Source organism: Mercenaria mercenaria, chromosome 4, assembly GCF_021730395.1.
Source record: "Mercenaria mercenaria strain notata chromosome 4, MADL_Memer_1, whole genome shotgun sequence".
NCBI lineage: Eukaryota > Metazoa > Mollusca > Bivalvia > Venerida > Veneridae > Mercenaria > Mercenaria mercenaria.
This window is the reverse complement of record NC_069364.1, coordinates 35,056,107-35,078,368: the sequence shown is the minus strand read 5'-3', so window position 1 is coordinate 35,078,368 and position 22,262 is coordinate 35,056,107. Positions and strand designations below refer to the sequence as shown.

At 35.2% G+C, this 22,262-nt stretch overlaps 1 protein-coding gene and 1 non-coding gene across 4 annotated transcripts in view; one reads left to right on the top strand and one right to left on the bottom strand.

The window, feature by feature from the left end:
• The window catches only part of LOC123552806 (E3 UFM1-protein ligase 1-like), a 385,734-nt gene extending 364,131 nt beyond the window's left edge, over positions 1 to 21,603 (bottom strand). For all 3 annotated transcript variants that reach the window (XM_053540920.1, XM_053540921.1, XM_053540922.1), the window contains exon 1: positions 21,512 to 21,603. In XM_053540920.1, coding sequence (XP_053396895.1) covers positions 21,512 to 21,585 — 74 coding nt within the window. In that variant the 5' untranslated portion in view covers positions 21,586 to 21,603. The remainder of the gene's footprint in view (positions 1 to 21,511) is intronic.
• An 89-nt stretch (positions 21,604 to 21,692) lies between these two features.
• On the top strand, positions 21,693 to 21,774 carry Trnas-cga (transfer RNA serine (anticodon CGA)). Its single transcript has one exon. It is a non-coding gene; the product is annotated as a tRNA-Ser (tRNA).
• The last annotated feature ends 488 nt before the right edge of the window (positions 21,775 to 22,262 follow it).

The window sequence follows — 22,262 nt, the reverse complement described above, 5'->3', positions numbered from 1 at the left end:
TCAAAATCCCCCCGGTAGTTTCTGAGGAGATGCGATAACGAGAAATTGTTAACGGACGGAAGGACGGACGGACTGACGGACGGAAGGACGACGGACCACGGACGCAGTGTGATTTGAATAGCCCACCATCTGATGATGGTGGGCTAAAAATTCAAGATAGCACTTTATATTATCTAGAAAATAACAATTAAAACAAAAAGAAGAAAAAATATCAAAATTCACCAGTTTTTAACAGTTTTTTCTGAATAAATCTCTTAGATGCATGGCGACCCCAACTTTTTTTCTTTCCATTTTGAAGCATTTTGTGTGTCATTAAAGCTGCAAAGTATTTTGAAAATCTTTACGTCTGAATTTTTTTTTTGTAGATCTAAATTCCAATAAAATGGGTGGGGTAATTATGTCAACATGTAACAAGTGGGTCATGATGACCCTGGAACGCTCACCTGAGTGATATGAGCCATATGTTTCAAATGGCAAATTGATGCTAAAATATTAAGAAGATAGGTCAGTAGGTCACATTCATGGTAACTGAAAGTCTTAAGTTTTAAGATAGGTGTGCAAAACTGTACATGTCATCCAAATTTCAAGACTGAATCTTAAACAAGAGGGTCATGATGACCCTGGATCGCTCACCAGAGTAATATGAGCTACATGTTTCAAATGTCAAACTGATGATATTTAGAAAATTTTTGGAAGATTTTCCGATGTAAAATCAAGTAACCCATGGGGCGGGGCCAATTTTACCCCGGGGGTCATGATTTGAACAAAGTTTGTAGAAATCTATTAGGCAATGTTACATATCAAATGTCTAAGTTCTAGGCCTTCTGGTTTATTTTTAGCTAATTTATGAAGATTTCCCTATGTACAATCAAGTAACCCCTGGGGCTGGGTCAATTTGACCCTGTGGGATCAAGATTTGAACAACTTTTGTAGAGGTCCACTAGGCAATGCTACATGTCAAATATCTAAGCTCTAGGCCTTCTGGTTTATTTTTAGAAAATTTTGAAGATTTTTCTATGTACAATCAAGTAACCCCATGGGGCGGGGTCAATTTGCCCCAGGGGTCATGATTTGAACAAATTTTGTAGAAGTCCACTAGGCAATGCCACATGTCAAACATCTAAGATCTAGGCCTTCTGGTTTATTTTTAGAAAATTTTCGAAGATTTTCCTATGTAAAATCAAGTGACCCCTGGGGCGGGTTCAATTTTGACCCCTGGGGGTCATGATTTGAACAAATTTTGTAGAGGTCCACTAGGCAATGCTACATGTGAAATATCTAAGCTCTAGGCCTTCTCGTTTATTTTTAGAAAAATTTTGAAGATTTTCCTATGTAAAATCAAGTGTCCCCTGGGGCAGGGTCAATTTTGATCCCAGCGTCATGATTTGAACAACTTTAGTAGAGGTCCACTAGGCAATGCTACACATCAAATATCTTAGCTCTAGGGCTTCTGGTTATTGAGAAGAAGATTTTTTAAGATTTTCCTATGTAAAATCAAGTGATCCCTGGGGCAGGGTCAATTTTGACCCCTGGGTCACGATTTGAACAAATTTGGTAGAGGTCCACTAGGCAATGCTTCACACCAAATATCTAAGCTCTAGGGCTTCTGGTTTTTGAGAAGAAGATTTTTAAAGTTTTTCCTTTCGGTTGCCATGGCAACCAGAGTTCTGCATGGAATTCAATTCTTTGAAAAAATTTTGTAGAGCTCCACCCAAGGAACATTCCTGTGAAGTTTGGATGAAATTGGCCTAGCGGTTTATGAGGAGATGTCATTTAAAGTAAAAGTTTACGGACGGACGACGGAAACCGGAAGACGGACGAAGGACGCCGGACAGTGACTGATCCTAATAGCTCACCCTGAGCCTTTGGCTCTGGTGAGCTAAAAACAAGAAACTATTTATTTATTTGGGTTTTATGGCGCACCAACACAGTATAGGTTATATGGCGCCAAGCAGGACTACAAGAAAGTAGGTCAGTAGGTCAAGGTCACAGTCACATGATCCCTAATCGCTTGGGGTCATCAGGTAATTATAATTAAACAGTCTAGGAAATATGAACTAGGAAATAAGAACTGATAATTTTTTAAGTATTTTTTCCTATATAACTCATAATTATAACAAGAGGGTCATGATGACCCTGGATCGCTCACCTGAGTAATATGTTTCAAATGTCAAACTGATGATTTTTAGAAATTTTTTGGAAAATTTTCCAATGTACAATCAAGTAACCCCTGGGGCGGGGCCAATTTTACCCCGGGGGTCATGATTTGAATAAAGTTTGTAGAAGTCGACTAGGCAATATTACATATCGAATATCTAAGATCTAGGCCTTCTGGTTTATTTTAAGCAAATTTATGAAGATTTCCCTATGTACAATAAAGTAAACCCTGGGGCTGGGTCAATTTGACCCTGGGGGGTCAAGATTTGAACAAATTTTGTAGAGGTCCACTAGGTAATGCTACATGGCGAATATCTAAGCTCTAGGCCTTCTGGTTTATTTTCAGAAAATATTGAAGATTTTTCTATGTACAATCAAGTAACCCCATGGGGCGGGTCCAATTTGACCCCAGGGGTCATGATTTGAAGAAATTTTGTAGAGGTCTACTAGGCAATGCTACATGTCAAATATCTAAGATCTAGGCCTTCTGGTTTATTGTAGAAATTTTTTTGAAGATTTTCCTATGTAAAATCAAGTGACCCCTGGGGCTGGTCAATTTTGACCCTGGGGTCATGATGTTGAATAAATGTTGTAGAGGTCCACAAGGCAATGCTACATGTGAAAATATCTAAGCTTTAGGCCTTCTGGTTTATTTTAAAAAAAATTTTTGAAGATTTCATATGTAAAATCAAGCGACCCCTGGCCGGTCAATTTTGACCCCGGGGGTCATGATATGAACAACTTTAGATAGAGGTCCACTAGGCAATGCTACATGTCAAATATCTAAGCTCCTGGGCTTCTGCTTTTTGAGAAGAAGATTTTTTAAGGTTTTCCTATGTAAAATCAAGTGACCCCCTGGGGCGGGGTCAATTTTGACCCCGGGGGTCTGATTTGAACAAATTTTGTAGAGGTCCACTAGGCAATGCTACATGTGAAATACCTAAGACCTAGGCCTTCTGCTTTAATTTTTAGAAATTTTTTGAAGATTTTCCTATGTAAAATCAAGTGACCCCTGGGGCGGGTCAATTTTGACCCTGGGATCATGATTTGAACAACTTTAGTAGAGGTCCATTAGGCAATGCTACATGTCAAATATCTAAGGTCTAGGGCTTCTGGTTTTCGAGAAGAAGATTTTTAAAGTTTTTCCTTTCGGTTGCCATGGCAACCAGAGTTCTGCCTGGAATTCAATTCTTTGAACAATTTTTAGAGAAGACCATCCAAGGAACATCCCTGTGAAGTTTCATCAAAATTGGCCTGTTGGTTTAGGAGGAGATGTTGTTTAAAGGAAAGTGTGGACGGACGGACGGACGGACGGTGAGCAATCACAATAGCTCACCCTGAGCACTTTGTGCTCTGGTGAGCTAAAAAGTGAGCCTCTTTTCACCCCAAGGGCATAATTTGAACAAACTTGTTAGAGATCCACCAGGCAATGCTACATACCAAATATCAAAGGCCTAGGCCTTGAACTTTCAGACAAGAAGATCTTTATTTTTTTTTCTCTATATAAGTCCATGTTAAACTTGGTACCCCCAGGGCAGGGCCTCTTTTCACCCTAGGGACATAGTTTGAACAATTTTGGCAGAGAAACACTAGTTTGGTGTAATTCTGCCCAGTGGTTTTCAAGAAGAAGATTTTTTCAGAAAATGTTGACTGACGGACAACGCACGACAGACATTGAGTGGTCACAAAAGCTCACCATGAGCCTTTAGCTCGGGTGAGCTAAAAATAAAAGACATTTGTTAGTGACATTTATGCTTATATAATACTGACATCACCTTGTATTCATAATAACCTGTAAGAACTGAAATCCCTAAAATATTAATTATATGTTTTATATTAAAAGTACGACCAGTGTCTAGCCATCCGGTAACCGGACGCCTAGCCTCCAGGGCATTTTCTAACCGTCAGTAACTGATTTTTTTAATGAATAAGTAATGATTTTATATAGTTTAAACTGTTATTTACTTAAGATATCAATACTTATCTGTAAACAAAATATTATGTGAATACATACCAAAGAATATTTTTCATCGTCTCCAATAGGTTACTGATTTTTCAGTCGATAAAACGAATGAGATCGTGTTTGTATACAAATCCGTTGATATTCTATTTTTAAAAACGTTAAAACATTGATCGCCCAACGTCCATGTTATTTTGTAAAAAGTTTTGTTTTTCTAAAGCCCTAAACTTTAATTTTTTATGATGAATGGAAAGCTTATAAAGCAAGCAATTCATTAATAAATTTCGACTATTATTTCGAAATACAAGAGATCACACAGTGATCTTGGCGCCCACCAATGTGCCATTTTTGAGTGTTCCAAATTTCAAGACTTATTTTGACTACCTCAAGGTCAAATTTCATTTCCGTACACAACACTGTGCATGTGGTCCAAATTCGAAAGCTGTAGCTTGAGAAATGTGAAAGTAGGTCACTAGGTCAATGTCAAGGTCAAAGTTTGTTTCGGTACACAATCCTATGCATGTGGTCTAAATTTGAAGCCTGTAGATACACAAATGTGAAAGTAGGTCACTAGGTCAATCTTAAGGTCAAAGTTTATTTCGGTACACAAAACTATGCAAGTGGTCCAAATTTGAAGCCTGTACCTTCAAAAATGTGAAAGTAAGTCACTAGGTCAATGTAAAGGTCAAAGTTCATTTCGGTACACAAAACTATGCATGTGGTCCAAATTTGAAGGCTATAGCTTGAGAAATGTAAAAGTAGGTCGCTAGGTCAAAATCAAGGTCAAATTTTATATGGGAATACAGAACTATGCATGTGGTCCAAATTTGAAGCCTGTACCTTAAAAATGTGAAAGTAGGTCACTAGGTCAATGTAAAGGTCAAAGTTCATTTCGGTACACAAAACTATGCAAGTGGTCCAAATTTGAAGGCTGTAGCTTGAAAATGTAAAAGTAGGTCACTAGGGTCAAAATCATGGTCAAATTTTTTTTCGGAATACAAAACTATGCAGTGGTCCAAATTTGAAGCCTGTACCTTAAAAATGTGAAAGTAGGTCACTAGGTCAATGTGAAGGTCAAAGTTTTTTTCGGTACACAAAACTATGCATGTGGTCCAAATTTGAAGGCTGTAGCTTGAGAAATGTGAAAGTCGGTCACTAGGTCAAAATCAATGTCAAATTTCATTTTGAACACACAGAACTATGCATATGGTCCAAATTTGACGCCTGTACCTTCAAAAATGTGGAAGTAGGTCACATAGGTCAAAATCAAGGTCAAAGTTTTTTCCAGTGCACAAAACTAGCATGTGGTCCAAATTTGAAGGCTGTAGCTACAGAAATGTGAAAGTAGGTCACTAGGTCAAAATCAAGGTCAACTCATGTCAAGGTTCATCTTGCCACTCAAAAATATACAAGTGGTCCAAATTTGAAGGCTGTAGCTACAGAAATGTGAAAGTAGGTCACTAGGTCAAAATCAAGGTCAGCTCATGTCAAGGTTCATCTTGCCACTCAAAAATATACATGTGGTCCAAATCTGAAAGTTGTAGTTATTGACAAGAACATTTTAAAAGCTTTTCCCTATATAAGTCTATATGAACCATGTGACCCCCGGGGCGGGGCCATTTTTGACCCTAGGGCGATAATTTGAACAAACTTGGTAGAGAACCACTAGATGATGCTACATTACAAGTATCAAAGCCTTAGGCTTTGTGGTTTGGACAAGAAGATTTTCAAAGTTTTTCCTTATGTAAGTCTATGTAAACCATGACCCCCCAGGGCGGGGGCATATTTGACCCTAGGGTATAATATGAACAATCTTAGTTGAAGACCACTAGATGATGTCACATACAAAATATCAAAGCCCTTGGCCCTGTGGTTTTGGACAAGGGGTTATTCAAAGTTTTCCCTATAAAGTCATTATAAACTATGTGACCCCTAGGGCGGGGCCATATTTGACCCCAGAGAAATAATTTGAATCATCTTGGAAGAGGACCACTAGATGATGCTTCAAACCAAATATCAAAGCCCTAGGCTCTGTGGTTTTGGATAAGAAGGTTTTCAAAGTTTTTCCCTATATAAATCTATGTAAAATATAGAAATAAACAAAGGGCTGTAACTCAGTCATAAATTGTTGAACCAGTCTAATTTTCAGGGGGACACAACTAGGGTACCAATACATCATTCTGACAAAGTTTGGTCAAAATCCCCCCAGTAGTTTCTGAGGAGATGCGATAACGAGAAATTGTTAACGGACGGACGGACGGACGGAATGACAGACGGACGGACCACGGACGCAGAGTGATTTTAATAGCCCACCATCTGATGATGGTGGGCTAAAAATGAATTAAATATAAACGTTTAACTACTGTCTTTCTAAAAGATTTGAACATTACACTGCCGCTATTGAAATTAAATGTCATAATTATGTTCATGTAGTTCTAGAAACCGTACAGCGAAGAGCTGTATAAACCATGTTGTTTCTTAGGTCCTTTTGACATATGTTTTCCCAAAATGATATTTGGCACTTCCAGTTCACAATATAAATGTGTAAATATATGTTTCTTCTTGTAGTTCACATCAAAATGTTTTATTTTCCATTTATATCATAGTTGTTTTTTTTTTACATGTGGATCACTTCATACTATTTTGTTATCTTTTTCATATATATTATAGTTATAGTTATTATAGCAACACAGTTCTCAGCAGTTTAAAACTATGTACACAGCTTTACACTGTCTTATGTTCCTTATAACAACACTGTTCATACTAGATTAAAACTATGTACACAGCTTTACACTGTCTTATGTTTCTTATAACAACACTGTTCATACTAGTTTAAAACTATGTACACAGCTTTACACTGTCTTCTGTTTCTTATAACAACACTGTTCATACTAGTTTAAAACTATGTATTTTGTACACAGCTTTACACTGTCTTCTGTTTCTTATAACAACACTGTTCATACTAGTTTAAAACTATGTACACAGCTTAACACTGTCTTCTGTTTCTTATAACAACACTGTTCATACTAGTTTAAAACTATGAACACAGCTTTACACTGTCTTATGTTTCTTATAACAACACTGTTCATGCTAGTTTATGTTTCTTATAACAACACTGTTCATGCTAGTTTAAAACTATGTACACAGCTTTACACTGTCTTATGTTTCTTATAACAACACTGTTCATGCTAGTTTAAAACTACGTACACAGCTTTACTTTGTCTTAATAATGTTTCTGATAACAACACTGTTCATACTAGTTTAAAACTATGTACACTGCTTCACACTGTCTTATGTTTCTTATAACAACACTGTTCATACTAGTTTACAACTATGTACACTGCTTCACACTGTCTTATGTTTCTTATAACAACAATGTTCATGCTAGTTTAAAACTATGTACACTGCTTCACAATGTCTTATGTTTCTTATTACAACACTGTTCATGCTAGTTTAAAACTATGTACACAGCTTCACACTTAGGTTTCTTATAACAACACTGTTCATACTAGTTTACAACTATGTACACTGCTTCACACTGTCTTATGTTTCTTATAACAACAATGTTCATGCTAGTTTAAAACTATGTACACTGCTTCACAATGTCTTATGTTTCTTATTACAACACTGTTCATGCTAGTTTAAAACTATGTACACTGCTTCACACTGTCTTATGTTTCTTATAACAACACTGTTCATACTAGTTTACAACTATGTACACTGCTTCACACTGTCTTATGTTTCTTATAACAACAATGTTCATGCTAGTTTAAAACTATGTACACTGCTTCACAATGTCTTATGTTTCTTATTACAACACTGTTCATGCTAGTTTAAAACTATGTACACAGCTTCACACTTAGGTTTCTTATAACAACACTGTTCATACTAGTTTAAAACTATGTACACTGCTTCACAATGTCTTATGTTTCTTATTACAACACTGTTCATGCTAGTTTAAAACTATGTACACAGCTTCACACTTAGGTTTCTTATAACAACACTGTTCATACTAGTTTACAACTATGTACACTGCTTCACACTGTCTTATGTTTCTTATAACAACAATGTTCATGCTAGTTTAAAACTATGTACACTGCTTCACAATGTCTTATGTTTCTTATTACAACACTGTTCATGCTAGTTTAAAACTATGTACACTGCTTCACACTGTCTTATGTTTCTTATAACAACACTGTTCATACTAGTTTACAACTATGTACACTGCTTCACACTGTCTTATGTTTCTTATAACAACACTGTTCATGCTAGTTTAAAACTATGTACACTGCTTCACAATGTCTTATGTTTCTTATTACAACACTGTTCATGCTAGTTTAAAACTATGTACACATCTTCACACTGTCTTATGTTTCTTATAACAACACTGTTCATACTAGTTTACAACTATGTACACTGCTTCACACTGTCTTATGTTTCTTATAACAACACTGTTCATACTAGTTTAAAACTATGTACACATCTTTACACTGTCTTATGTTTCTTATAACAACAATGTTCATGCTAGTTTACAACTATGTACACTGCTTCACACTGTCTTATGTTTCTTATAACAACACTGTTCATACTAGTTTAAAACTATGTACACAGCTTTACACTGTCTTATGTTTCTTATAACAACAATGTTCATACTAGTTTAAAACTATGTACACAGCTTTACACTGTCTTCTATTTCTTATAACAACACTGTTCTCAACAGTTTAAAACTATGTACACAGCTTTACACTGTCTTATGTTTCTTATAACAACACTGTTCATGCTAGTTTAAAACTATGTACACTGCTTCACACTGTCTTATGTTTGTTATAACAACTAGTGTTTCCTGCAGGCCTTTTTAACATGGCGCAGCGCCATGCCCCGTTTGAAGTGCCGCCAAGGTGCCCTTCAAGCTGCCCGTTTGCGCCATGTGCCCTTTTATTTTATCAGGCTTTTGTATTTATTTTGAAAAGTGCCCTTTCAAAACCAGCCTGGATAGCCAATGTCCGCGGGGCATGTTCCGTGTATTGTACCGTCAATTAGCGGCTTTGATCAACAGGTCGACACGTGGGTGCATCAACCGTGAATGACCCTGATTAAGAACTGACAGGATTAATGCAATCAATTACTGTTTTATGATTCTTTAATATGGAAACAGTAGATGAAAATTTGTTGTTTTTAGCACGTCGGTGGAGAAGCTACATTTAGCCTTTTACGGAAGAGATGATTGAAAACGTCAGTTAACACATGATTAAAGGATAATTAATTTAAAAGGTTGTAATCAATTAAAATGTAGATTGATTGTCGCACATTTTTGATGCGCTCATTAGCCTTAAAAAAAAAAATGTTGAATGTTGCCCTTTGCTGATCGCCGACCAACCCATGAAAAATGACCAGACTCAAAATGTTTTTACATCGATTTTATCTACAAGATATATTTTATTCCTTCACGGGTATCATTATATAAAAATAATACAAGATAAACATTTAAGCTCAGAATGATACCAAATTCATTAAAATCGACAAATATCTGTTTAATAATTACGAAGTAGTACTTTCAAAAGCACATTCATGACGCGCCGACGCAGAGTCGCCACCATCTTGAAAATCTGAAAACGTACATCGTATGAAAATAACCGATAACCTAGCGATTAAGTTATAAAACCTGATCGAGATTTAAATGAATAAACTAAAAAATGCAAGGCCCTAGTTTTGTTTTAGTAAAAATAATTTGTCAAAATAATTTTATAAGGCTGAAATTTAAGTTGAAGTGACAACGGCCGCATTCAAGCAAGCCGAAATTTTGAACTATTATTCGCAATGAACCATAGGTATTCACATGTATGTTTATTTTACTTAATACTGTATGATAGATAGAAAAAAACCCAGATTCTTAGTCAATCATATGATTCAAACTAGTGTATGTATCGCAGAAACTGATAAAAATAGGGCAGACGATCTAATCTAGCAATTTCACAGCATGTACTTTTTACGTAGCATTCTACTTCGTTTTCGTATGCCCAAAACAAAAGAAAAATGTTTCCATGTAGATTTGTCTTCTAAATCTTACTGACAACGAAGAACAATGGGTTTAATCAGCGATATAGGTACACAGTCATTGATTACATGTAGATTTGACGAACTGCCTATGCTCTTAACGTAATTCAATGGTGAAATGGTATGTGATGATTGACAAAATGAAGTTGGGCATTGATAGTTGTTCAATAAAACTTGTTGCTTATTAAATTATCACCAGATATCTGTCTCTGAAAATGCAAGCCAGCACTTCATGTTGGTAACAAAATAAAAATGTTTGAAAGTATGGTAAACATTATCTAAGGAATAATACAAAATATCTACCCCATATCTGAGATATGAAAAATTCTCAAATGCAATGTGAAAATAGTATGTAAAATGGTGTCTGTAAAATGATGCCAGCAAGCCTACTTGGACGAATGCCCTTTCAGTGCCAAACCGCGCATTAAAAGTGCCCTTTTTCAAGGGAAGCACCATGCCCCTTTTAGAGTCTGCAGGAAACACTAAACAACACTGTTCATACTAGTTTAAAACTATGTACACTGCTTCACACTGTCTTATGTTTCTGATAACAACACTGTTCATGCTAGTTTAAAACTATGTACACAGCTTTACACTGTCATATGTTTGTTATAACAACACTGTTCATACTAGTTTAAAACTATGTACACTGCTTCACACTGTCTTATGTTTCTGATAACAACACTGATCATGCTAGTTTAAAACTATGTACACAGCTTTACACTGTCATATGTTTGTTATAACAACACTGTTCATGCTAGTTTACAACTATGTACACTGCTTCACACTGTCTTATGCTTGTTATAACAACACTGTTCATACTAGTTTACAACTATGTACACTGCTTCACACTGTCTTATGTTTGTTATAACAACACTGTTCATGCTAGTTTACAACTATGTACACTGCTTCACACTGTCTTATGTTTGTTATAACAACACTGTTCATGCTAGTTTACAACTATGTTCACTGCTTCACACTGTCTTATGTTTGTTATAACAACACTGTTCATGCTAGTTTACAACTATGTACACTGCTTCACACTGTCTTACGTTTGTTATAACAACACTGTTCATGCTAGTTTAAAACTTTGTACACAGCTTTACAATGTCTTACAACTATGTACACTGCTTCACAATGTCTAATGTTTCTGATAACAACACTGTTCATACTACTTTACAACTATGTACACTGCTTCACACTGTCATATGTTTGTTATAACAACACTGTTCATGCTAGTTTAAAACTATGTACACTGCTTCACAATGTCTTATGTTTCTGATAACAACACTGTTAATGCTAGTTTAAAACTATGTACACAGCTTTACACTGTCTTATGTTTGTTATAACAACACTGTTCATACTAGTTTAAAACTATGTACACAGCTTCACACTGTCTTATGTTTCTTATAACAACACTGTTCATGCTAGTTTAAAACTATGTACACAGCTTTACACTGTCATATGTTTGTTATAACAACACTGTTCATGCTAGTTTAAAACTATGTACACAGCTTTACACTGTCTTATGTTTGTTATAACAACACTGTTCATGCTAGTTTAAAACTATGTACACTGCTTCACACTTAGGTTTCTTATAACAACACTGTTCATACTAGTTTAAAACTATATACACATCTTTACACTGTCTTATGTTTCTTATAACAACACTGTTCATACTAGTTTAAAACTATGAACACAGCTTTACACTGTCTTATGTTTCTTATAACAACAATGTTCATACTAGTTTAAAACTATGTACACAGCTTTACACTACCTTCTATTTCTTATAACAACACTGTTCTCAACAGTTTAAAACTATGTACACAGCTTTACACTGTCTTATGTTTCTTATAACAACACTGTTCATGCTAGTTTAAAACTATGTACACTGCTTCACACTGTCTTCTGTTTCTTATAACAACACTGTTCATGCTAGTTTAAAACTATGTACACAGCTTTACACTGTCTGAGGTTTCTTATAACAACACTGTTCATGCTATGTACACATCTTTACACTGTCTTATGTTTCTTATAACAACAATGTTCATGCTAGTTTACAACTATGTACACTGCTTCACACTGTCTTATGTTTCTTATAACAACACTGTTCATGCTAGTTTAAAACTATGTACACTGCTTCACACTGTCTTATGTTTCTTATAACAACACTGTTCATGCTAGTTTAAAACTATGTACACAGCTTCACACTGTCTTATGTTTGTTATAACAACACTGTTCATGCTAGTTTAAAACTATGTACACTGCTTCACAATGTTTTATGTTTCTTATAACAACACTGTTCATGCTAGTTTAAAACTATGTACACAGCTTTACACTGTCTTCTATTTCTTATAACAACACTGTTCATGCTAGTTTAAAACTATGTACACAGCTTTACACTGTCTTATGTTTCTTATAACAACACTGTTCTCAACAGTTTAAAACTATGTACACAGCTTTACACTGTCTTATGTTTCTTATAACAACACTGTTCATGCTAGTTTAAAACTATGTACACTGCTTCACACTTAGGTTTCTTATAACAACACTGTTCATGCTAGTTTAAAACTATGCCAGCATTTTACAGACAAGGGAAGCATTTCATTAGATAAAATCTGCGCGGCGTCATTATAGTGACCCCCGTAGTTGTGTCAAAAAGTATAACGACAGCGACAGAATCTGCATGTAGGCAAGAATAGTTGTCAACATTAATTTTTGCTCAGATAGATTTTATTGCGTATTATATTACTATGTTTGGCAGTTACACATTAAATTAAAAACCAGTCCATATGATCACGTGATTAACAGGTAATAAAACTTCAATCAAACAGAGATGTCTGTATATATTTACAGGACTGAATCTGTCTGCTTTGTTTCAAACAAAGTTGTGTTCATTGTTATTTTTTAGTGCACTGATTCGTTGCATCTCATACCCAAATAGTGTCCGAATATTTAAGCACTCTGGAGGTCGATTCTGACAGCTTTTACTGGCCCACTTCAGATGACGTTTTAATGATGAAATCAGCAATATACGATTTTGTTGTTTTGCATAGATATTTATCAAGAACCTAAAATTATACATTTGAAATGTGATGCCCGTGTGGTTTCACAATGCAAAGTTATCGTCAAAAAACCACCAGAAGTGTCCGGATTTAGGCACAGACACTTGGGGTCTGGAACCTTCAACCCCTCCAACCCAAAATACTATGCACGTGTGTATATTTTTATCATCATCATCGTATATCCAGACCCAAACTATAATCACACAAGCAATGTTAAACTTATTTGAACTAATTTGAAAATATATATAATCTCTCACTAGCTTAAAAATACACAAGATATAAATGTTCGCCAGAAATATCTCACACACCCACCTTGAAAAATCATCTCATGTTTACTATTTTAACAACTTTCCCCAAGAATTTTGGTGTTCTTCAGTACAGTACATATTTTTCTGCAAGATGATATTCACGATAGTACTTTATCTTCACTGCTGTCAACAAAATACGCGAGAAATATTACAATTGTGAAAAATTTTGCTCCATTTACAAAATCTTTCGACTGCGTAAGCTGTGGCTTCCGGCTTAGTACGATAAATAAACATCGCGTAATGAAGATGAGAACCAGCTGGTTCCAGTATTCACTGCGCGAAGAATATTTACAATACGAAGCCGGAAGCCATAGCTGACGTAGTCGAAAGATTTTGTAAATGGAGCAAATTTTTTGACAATAGGAGAGATCGCCGTGACGTCACGCGTTAACATCTGTTTATCTGGTGGTTGGCAAAACAAATGTATTTAACACCGTTTGCGTATTGAATCAGAATTTTTAATTCTTAATAACTTTTTTGTTCATTTATGGATATTCAAAATTCAAAAAGATTTGAAATACTAACAATCTTCATATTTTTGTCTCCAAATATCTTTTTTCAATGAATAACCGTTTTAAATGACATATAATTTTAAAAGCGGCATAGTGATTTTCACAACCTTTAGAAAAACAGTGCAAGTTAAGCGTTCATAATTAATCCATTTTATTTCAAAATAACAAGTAAAAGTAATCAATAAATTGCTTGTTTTATAACCTTTCCATTGATCAAAAAATTATTTAAGTAATTTGTGTTTTAAGAAAGTTTAGACCGTTAGAAAAACATCACTGTTTACAAAAGACATGGACGATCGGCTTCTGCCTACCCGATCACTGTCTTATCAGTTCTAAAAATAGAAAATACACCGGATTTGTATACAAACACGATCTCTCCTATTGAAGAATTCTTCGCGTATTCTGTTGACAACACTGAAAATTCAGTTCTATCGTGAATATCATCTTGCAGAAAAATATGTTATGTACTGAAGAACACCAAAATTTTTGGGGAAAGTTGTTAAAATAGTAAACATGAGATGATTTTTCAAGGTGGGTGTGCGAGATATTTCTGGCGAACATTTATATCTTGTTTATTTTTAAGCTCGTGAGAGATTATATATATTTTCAAATTAGTTCAAATAAGTTTAACATTGCTTGTGTGATTATAGTTTGGGTCTGGATATACGATGATGATGATAAAAATATACACAGGTGCGTAGTAGTTTGGGCTTGAGGGGTTGGGGGTTCCAGACCCCAAATCAGGGCTCACACTGGCCTCCAAAAAATAATAGCCAACTTTTTAACCTATGAAAAATTAATAGCCAAAACTGATGCGGATCTTTGTGTGCAATTTTTATAAAAATAAAAATGATAAATTTCAACATATATACCTTCTTAATTACTTTAAAAAGTAGCAGGCCCCAACAGGGGGTGTGAGAAATGGGGATTCAGGGAAATTACCTCCTAATATTGGTGGTGGGGTCCCACTATAACAGTTTAAAATGCTATATTCTGATGGATTTTGATGGCATTTACAGGACACATAGTTAGTTTGTGTAAGGCAGCTGAAATTGTTTATATTGACATTATGGACTGGGCAATGGCTCAATTAGCCCCATTCATGCACACACAATAAGGACACAGTTGCACACAAATGGAAAGTTTACCAGTCTTTGATATCATTCATTCATGTTTATACTTTTTCTTTATACAAAAGTGTTTTCATGATCTTTTTGACCATAACTGCACTTAAATTGCTCGAAAAGTACAAAACAATCAAGTCGCGAAAATACGTGATATTTGGCATCTATGCACACTACTGGTACTGATGAGAAACCCGAACAGAAAATGAGGTTTTTTACCTGTAACTTTTTTATTTCTGCAAATTGTAATCAATGGTCGGTATCAAAGTAAAGCTTAACCTTTGCTGAAAACATTACATAATTCAAATTTATATTTAGTAAGCAAACTCACACGAAGTGAGGCCCTGAAAGGGGTATGTAAAATGGGGACTGTATGAACGTTGACTGATGATAAATTCTAACACTTTGTCATTTACAATTTTTTTTTGGCATTATTATATTGAAACATTCCCCAAAAAGCTGCAACAGTCATTCCTTATCAAGTAATGAAAACTTACCAAATGTCAGGCCTTCATGTTTCGACAGTGAGCATGCGGAAAAAAACACCCTCTTCCCCAGCTATTTTGGATAAATATTTTTTATACAAATAAATGTAAGTCATTTATTTATACTGAATATTTACCAATTTTGTTTTTGTTTACACCAGTTGGTGTTGTAAATGGAAACTATTAAATGGTGTGTTCAATTTTATAAATAACCGATTGCAATTGAATATTTCCAAGTTGGTCGATTTTATCATCTGTCCGGGTTTATCATCAGTACCAGTATTGAATTACAGCTTTTTGTCAAGAAGTTTTTGATGCTTTATTCAATAAATATACTAATTTTTAAGTGTTTTAGACTGTTTTTACTTACGCTAATTACAGTATGTATTACGCAGCAAAATTTCACCCAATTTCTTCTAACTGATAATATGTAATAACCAGTATTTTACATTGTTAGATTTACACATTTTCTTTCAGAATATATGTTATGTAAAACCAAACTATTATTGTTTATAAACTGATATTGTGACAGTCTTCATTCTTAAATATTTTAGGTCAAGGAGTCCCCAAGGGAGGAATAATATTAATCAACATTATTTAGTATATAACAGTATTTTGAAAATCAGACATATTTAGTTACCAAAAAGAATATTTTGTAGTAAATGTTTAAAATGCATTTTGTGCTTAAAACGCTATAGACTTTGCAGTCCATACTCCAGATATTTTCATTGCTATGTTTATTTTCATTTCCATGCCAACTCTACCATATACAATACAGGCCTTAACAAGAATAATACAATTTTCATACCTTGTGACATAACTAATTGATGCTTACTATTTTAACTGATACTATCTAAGGTTTGAGGTGACATTTATCACCAACAAAATTGTCTGGACAAATAAACTAATTTTTATTCTTACATGGTAAGACCATTATGTCAACTAATATGGTATAAGCTGGACAAAACATTATTGTTCCAAAGAGACACATTAAATTGTCACCTACCCTAGAATTACTTTTGAATTAGATACATTGTCATATGCTGTTTTGATTTATCTATAGCTTTAAGAGTTATAGGCTCAAGCTGCCAATATACTGTCACTTAAACTGACCAATCAGTTTACCTATTTTTTGTTATCCAATGATGTTACATCTTATGAATATTCATTGTTAATGTTGCATTTATATTTCAATGTTTGTCACCTGTAATGGGCAGTGTTTTTAAACTCTATGGTGTTCCATCAGATCAGTGGTTGTCCACGTTGGAAATTTCTCAATTAATTTGTTATTGTTATTGGTGTTCCAATAGAATATACAGTGTTACTGTTGTTAGAAATTCAGCGAACAATAAAAATACGGAAATTCACAGTGGTGTTCCATTGTACGTCTTACACCCGCACACAGCTTCTTAATATATGCAAGCACATTTATTTGTTGATTTTTTTAGTTTGCCCGTATTGGCCATGTTTCTAAAAATAGAAACAGGATTGGGTTTTCCGATATTTTTTTAATGTGCAAAACAAAAAACATTTATTATGCCAGAATTGTCTTGGTAAAAAAAATAGACTATTAAAAATATCTGGCCTGTAATATTTCAACAAATTCGCATTCTTTACAAATTCTGAAAATTCGAAAAAAAAAATTTTTTTCGCTTCGAACAATTTCATTTTAGATTAAAAACAGATATAGATCTAACCTAGATCCTGATTAAAGACATTTTGAAACCGTCGACAGTTAGGTCAGTTTATAATATGTTTTTAAAGATAATTAAATTAGCGGTAACTATAGATTGCAATTTAATTTTTCATCTGGAAACTGCCCGTACAAATTGGTTTAATTGTCGTTTGCCGAATATAGAGTTGAAGAAAATTTGCGCTGGCGTTTTAAAATGTTCCAAAAAAGTAGCCTGCCAGTTCAATCTGATTGATAGCTAAATAAGTAAGATTAACTTCCGGTTATAATCGGTTTAATTGTCGTCTGCATCATACCGCCTTGGGTAATGTTATCGGCATAGTTGACACGTGTTTGGAATACACAAGGTAATAAACAGTCCGCTCGCTCTATTGATTTTCGGCATACACTTATTTGTGGAATGGAATGAGATACTTATTCCATTTCATTCCATTCCAATATCTCATTCCATTCCATTCCATTCCAAAACTTACTGATTTGTTTACATCTTAAGGTCATACCTCGTTGCCCTCATTGCCAAAGTTCAACTTCAGGTAGACTGTTAGCTAGACAGTCTCCAGGGATATGACTTGCAGAAAATCTGGCAGTTAAATGTTTATTGCTATATTTGAAATTATTCAAATGGCTATGTTTAGTTGTTTTGACAGGAATAACAATTAGATTCCTTTAGAGCCTTATTTTATTTAATTAAGGTGGAAGAGAGCGGGTGGGATGGGGGTGGGGGATAGGCACTGATATCAGAATGAATTAGTTGTCTTGACTTGCTTTGAAACATATGGACAGGTTATTTATTCTGATATGGGCACTTGTGATTAAGACCTGCAAATAGGTCGGAAATCATTGGTACATATTCAATACTCTAATCTTTGTCAACATTTTCAAAGGAGAAGTATAAAAATAATATAACAGATTTTGATACATTTTTTAAAGTTATACCAGTATAATGGTATGTTTTATTAATAGGGGGGGGGGGGGGGGGGTGGGGGTAAACACTTCAAACTCAAAACTTTTCACAACATACCACACCCAAATTGCGGACTGAGTAAAGTGAGATATTGGGACAATTGTTGTTAAGCTCCAGCGCGTGTAACTCTGGCAGTGTTACAAATATCACTGGCACTGACTTAACTTCCTGTCTGAAGTGAACATGGTCTGAACCACACAGGTACCTAGATATAGAATAAAAAGGTTATTTAACATTGTACTGTACAATACGAGATATATCTGGACTCGTACCCACCTGAGAAAACCATACTGAGCTCGCCTAGCGGCTCGTCCAATATGGTTTTCTCAGCTGGGTATATATAGCCGGCCACCATGGCGTCCACCTCCGGATCGGGAGGTCGAAGGTTCGAGCCCCATGGGGATCGTTCGTCCGGGGATGTTTGTCATGGACTCGTTCCAAAATGGCCGGTTTCGTGAGCCGCGAGCTAGTTAAATGAATGGTTACCGACTCCTATCCGCCTGGCGCCTGGCATAGTGGTAGGAGTTGGGAGGTAATTGGTACGCACATAAAGGTGTCTCATAAGCCAAATTGGCTGGCCCTTTCAATAGGGTGACACTATAATAAACAAGACCTTTACCTTTACCTTTTATATCTCCGTATTGAACAGAACAATGTTAAATAACCTAATAAAGTAGTATTTAGAAAAAATGATAACCTCCAGCTTTTTTTTAGAGAAGGCACCCATCTAGTATGGAAGTTAATCTAACAAATAAAGGCCCCATCACATCTGTCAAGAGCTTACTGCATCCTAAGAATATTGATGAACACAGAGAAAATGTGTAGAAATCTGCACTTTTTTCAACAAAAATGCCATTACAAAGTTCCTACTACATCCTGCCATTGTTTGCATTACTTTCGTACTATCACACTCCAAATACGTCATATACATGTAAGATGAAACTACGTTATTGGTTTAGTTAGTAAAGTCATACCATGCTCTTATATTTGCGTTCCACGTAATCACTGCATATGGGGGGATGCGGGTTATAGACTGTTTTTAGAAATCAACATAAAGGTGCATTTTCTGAACATATAAATTTTGTATAAATTTATTTTAAAAGAAAACAAAATACAAAAGCACAATAAAGGCAAAGTTTTAAATGTATATATGTCGAAAATGAGATCATAGCAGTCTCCAAGGTATCCCCTGGCCACTAATAACTCATGAAGTTATCACCAAACTAATCCATTTTAATACTGCAGTAGCTGCTAGATTTTAGCAGATATTTTCATTCAAAACAATTGGCATTCATTTCCAAGGTCAAGTTATAACCTGTTTTATTTCAGTACAGTAGTGGTAATTTAATTTGAACCCAAGTTAATTTCCAGAATTACTGGATACATAATTAGAAAAAATTAAAGGCTAGTCTGGTGTAGGCCCCACACGTAAACTGAATGAGGAGCTTCCTAAATATGTGAATGTGAGTGAGGTCAAGAACTGGTTAGTTTGTTCCATCCAGGTGAATCAGCTGACTGACCCTGATAAAAGATATTAGTAGAGTATTTGATCCCTGTTGCCGATCAACTATACATGTACATATGGTCAGAGGAAGTATTTTTAATTTACTGCTAGGATTAGTTGAGTGAAGAAAAATGGAAGATACATAAGTGAATTGTGTTGTACTCTTAACAGTTGAATTTCAAACAGGCACTGGTAACATGGTAAAAAAATTAGGGTTTGTAGGTCGGACATTTTTTTTTTCTTTTTGGATATTTTTTTATTAAGGGATACTTTTCAGAAATTATTTTTGTGTCAAAACATGAATACAAATAAGGGGTAATGCCTTTAGAGCATCAGTAAGTTGTCTAACATAAAAGATATTCTCCATGGCCATAAAAACATTTAAAGTCCGGCCAAAAATTTATGGTAGGTCGGGATACCGGAAACAAACAATTTTTATGCCTAAGTTCTAATCTATTTCAAAAATGTTAATTAAAGGTACAGGAAAATATCTCATTGGAGCAAAATTTTGCAGGCGAAATTTGTTTGTTTCTTTGAATATGCAATGATTGACATTTTGTGGCCCAGGAGCCTTTCCTTTTTTACTGAGCACTGGCAAGAAATCTCCAGCAGCTTTTATATAGCAGAGCCTTTGCTTTGCTAGAAAGAACTCATGTTGTTTTTTTACATACGCCATGGCACCAATGTAGCAGATGTGAAAAATCCACAAAGAAACGTATAACGCCAGGACAGGAATTTGAATCCACATACACAAGGCAAACACTTTACCTCGCCATAAGGCTGGCTCAATGCTTATTATTTACAAGACAACTATATATATATATACCAAATTAGTTAACGATTTGATATTTATGTGGTTTCAAGATTGACAGATATATTTTCTGCTATTTGATCTGCTAACTTCGTTTTTGGTCCCACATGATCAAGTTGCACAGACATGGTTTCCCAAATATCTGAACATGAGGCAATTTTTTTGACCCAATCAGATTGGCATCAGATTTGGTTAAATTGTGGTCTCTAGGGTAAAAAGAACTCCCTCTGTTTTCTGACCTGGTGTCCTCTTCTTTGTTTCCATTCCATTCCAAAATGAATGGAAGTTTGGAATGGAATGGAATGAGATACTGGAATGGAATGATATTATATCTCATTCCATTCCACAAATAAGTGTATGCCTTGATTTTCTACACTAGCAGACCGCGGGTTACTGTCTCACTTGGCATAATTATTTATGTAGCTATTAAATAAAATAATCGCCAGTTCCTGTCACCAAAATGAAAAAATATTCGCCATTTAAAAAAAATAATCGCAAATGGCGATAATGGCGACTGACAGCGTGAGCCCTGTCAAATGTCTGTGGTTTTAGGCACTGGACCAGTATCAGGTATTCGTCTGTATTTATTATGTATTACAGGTAGAGTGCAGAAAAATGTCAAAATTTGGTGTTAAATGCAAACTTCATAAAACTCAATTTCCACTCGGTTTTTGGCACATTTTGGTCCGACGTTACAGTTGACCGTCACAATATATAACAAACTGTATACGTCGGATTAGTTCGACTACAAGACTGGAAGAGCACCTGTGAACGTGGCAGCCAAATTTATTGACTTAACGTTTACTGATTAAAGTAATAAAAGTGCAGCCTTAAAATATGAACCTTTTTTAACACAAATATTATATATAGTTACTTTTGTTTTGTACTGCTGAGTTGTACACGCTGAAAATCTGCTGCTAACTTTTTAACTTCGTCCCAATCAGCCATGTTGTTATGAGTGTGTGACGATAATAACAAAGAATATTCGAATAAACGTATCCTTACTTCGTGGTATAATAATATATAATTACATTTACTTCATAACTTTGACAACAGTCGTGGTGGCCGAGTGGTTAAGGCGTTTGACTCGAAATCAAATGGGCTATGCCCGCACAGGTTCGAATCCTGTCCACGACGAAAGATTTTTATCTTACTTTTGTCATTTTTATTAATACGCATGAATTACAAATAAAACAAATGTTTAATGGAATGGCACACCATTCATTCGTCCGTCCGACCGTACGTCAACATTGTCTTTCTTGTGACTCTTATGTCAAAAAGTATTATAGAATCTATATAGCTGCAGCTTGATTTCAAACTTTACAAGCAGATCCGATGCCATCCCAGTCCCATGTGGCGTCCCAGTCCGTCCTGGGTCCCCTGCTCTTTTTAGCTTATATAAATGACCTCCCACAAAGTCCGCCTCTTTGCAGATGATACAGCACTCTACCTCACACTGTCATCTGCCAAATGAATCAGTTACCCTCCAATCAGTTAACTCAAAATGTTTAGAGTGGGAGCTGGAGTGGGATATGGAATTCAGTCTCTCCAAATGTCGAACTATCCATGTCACAAGAAGGAAACATCCCATTCCCACCCAGTACTACCTCCATCGAGTCCAATTC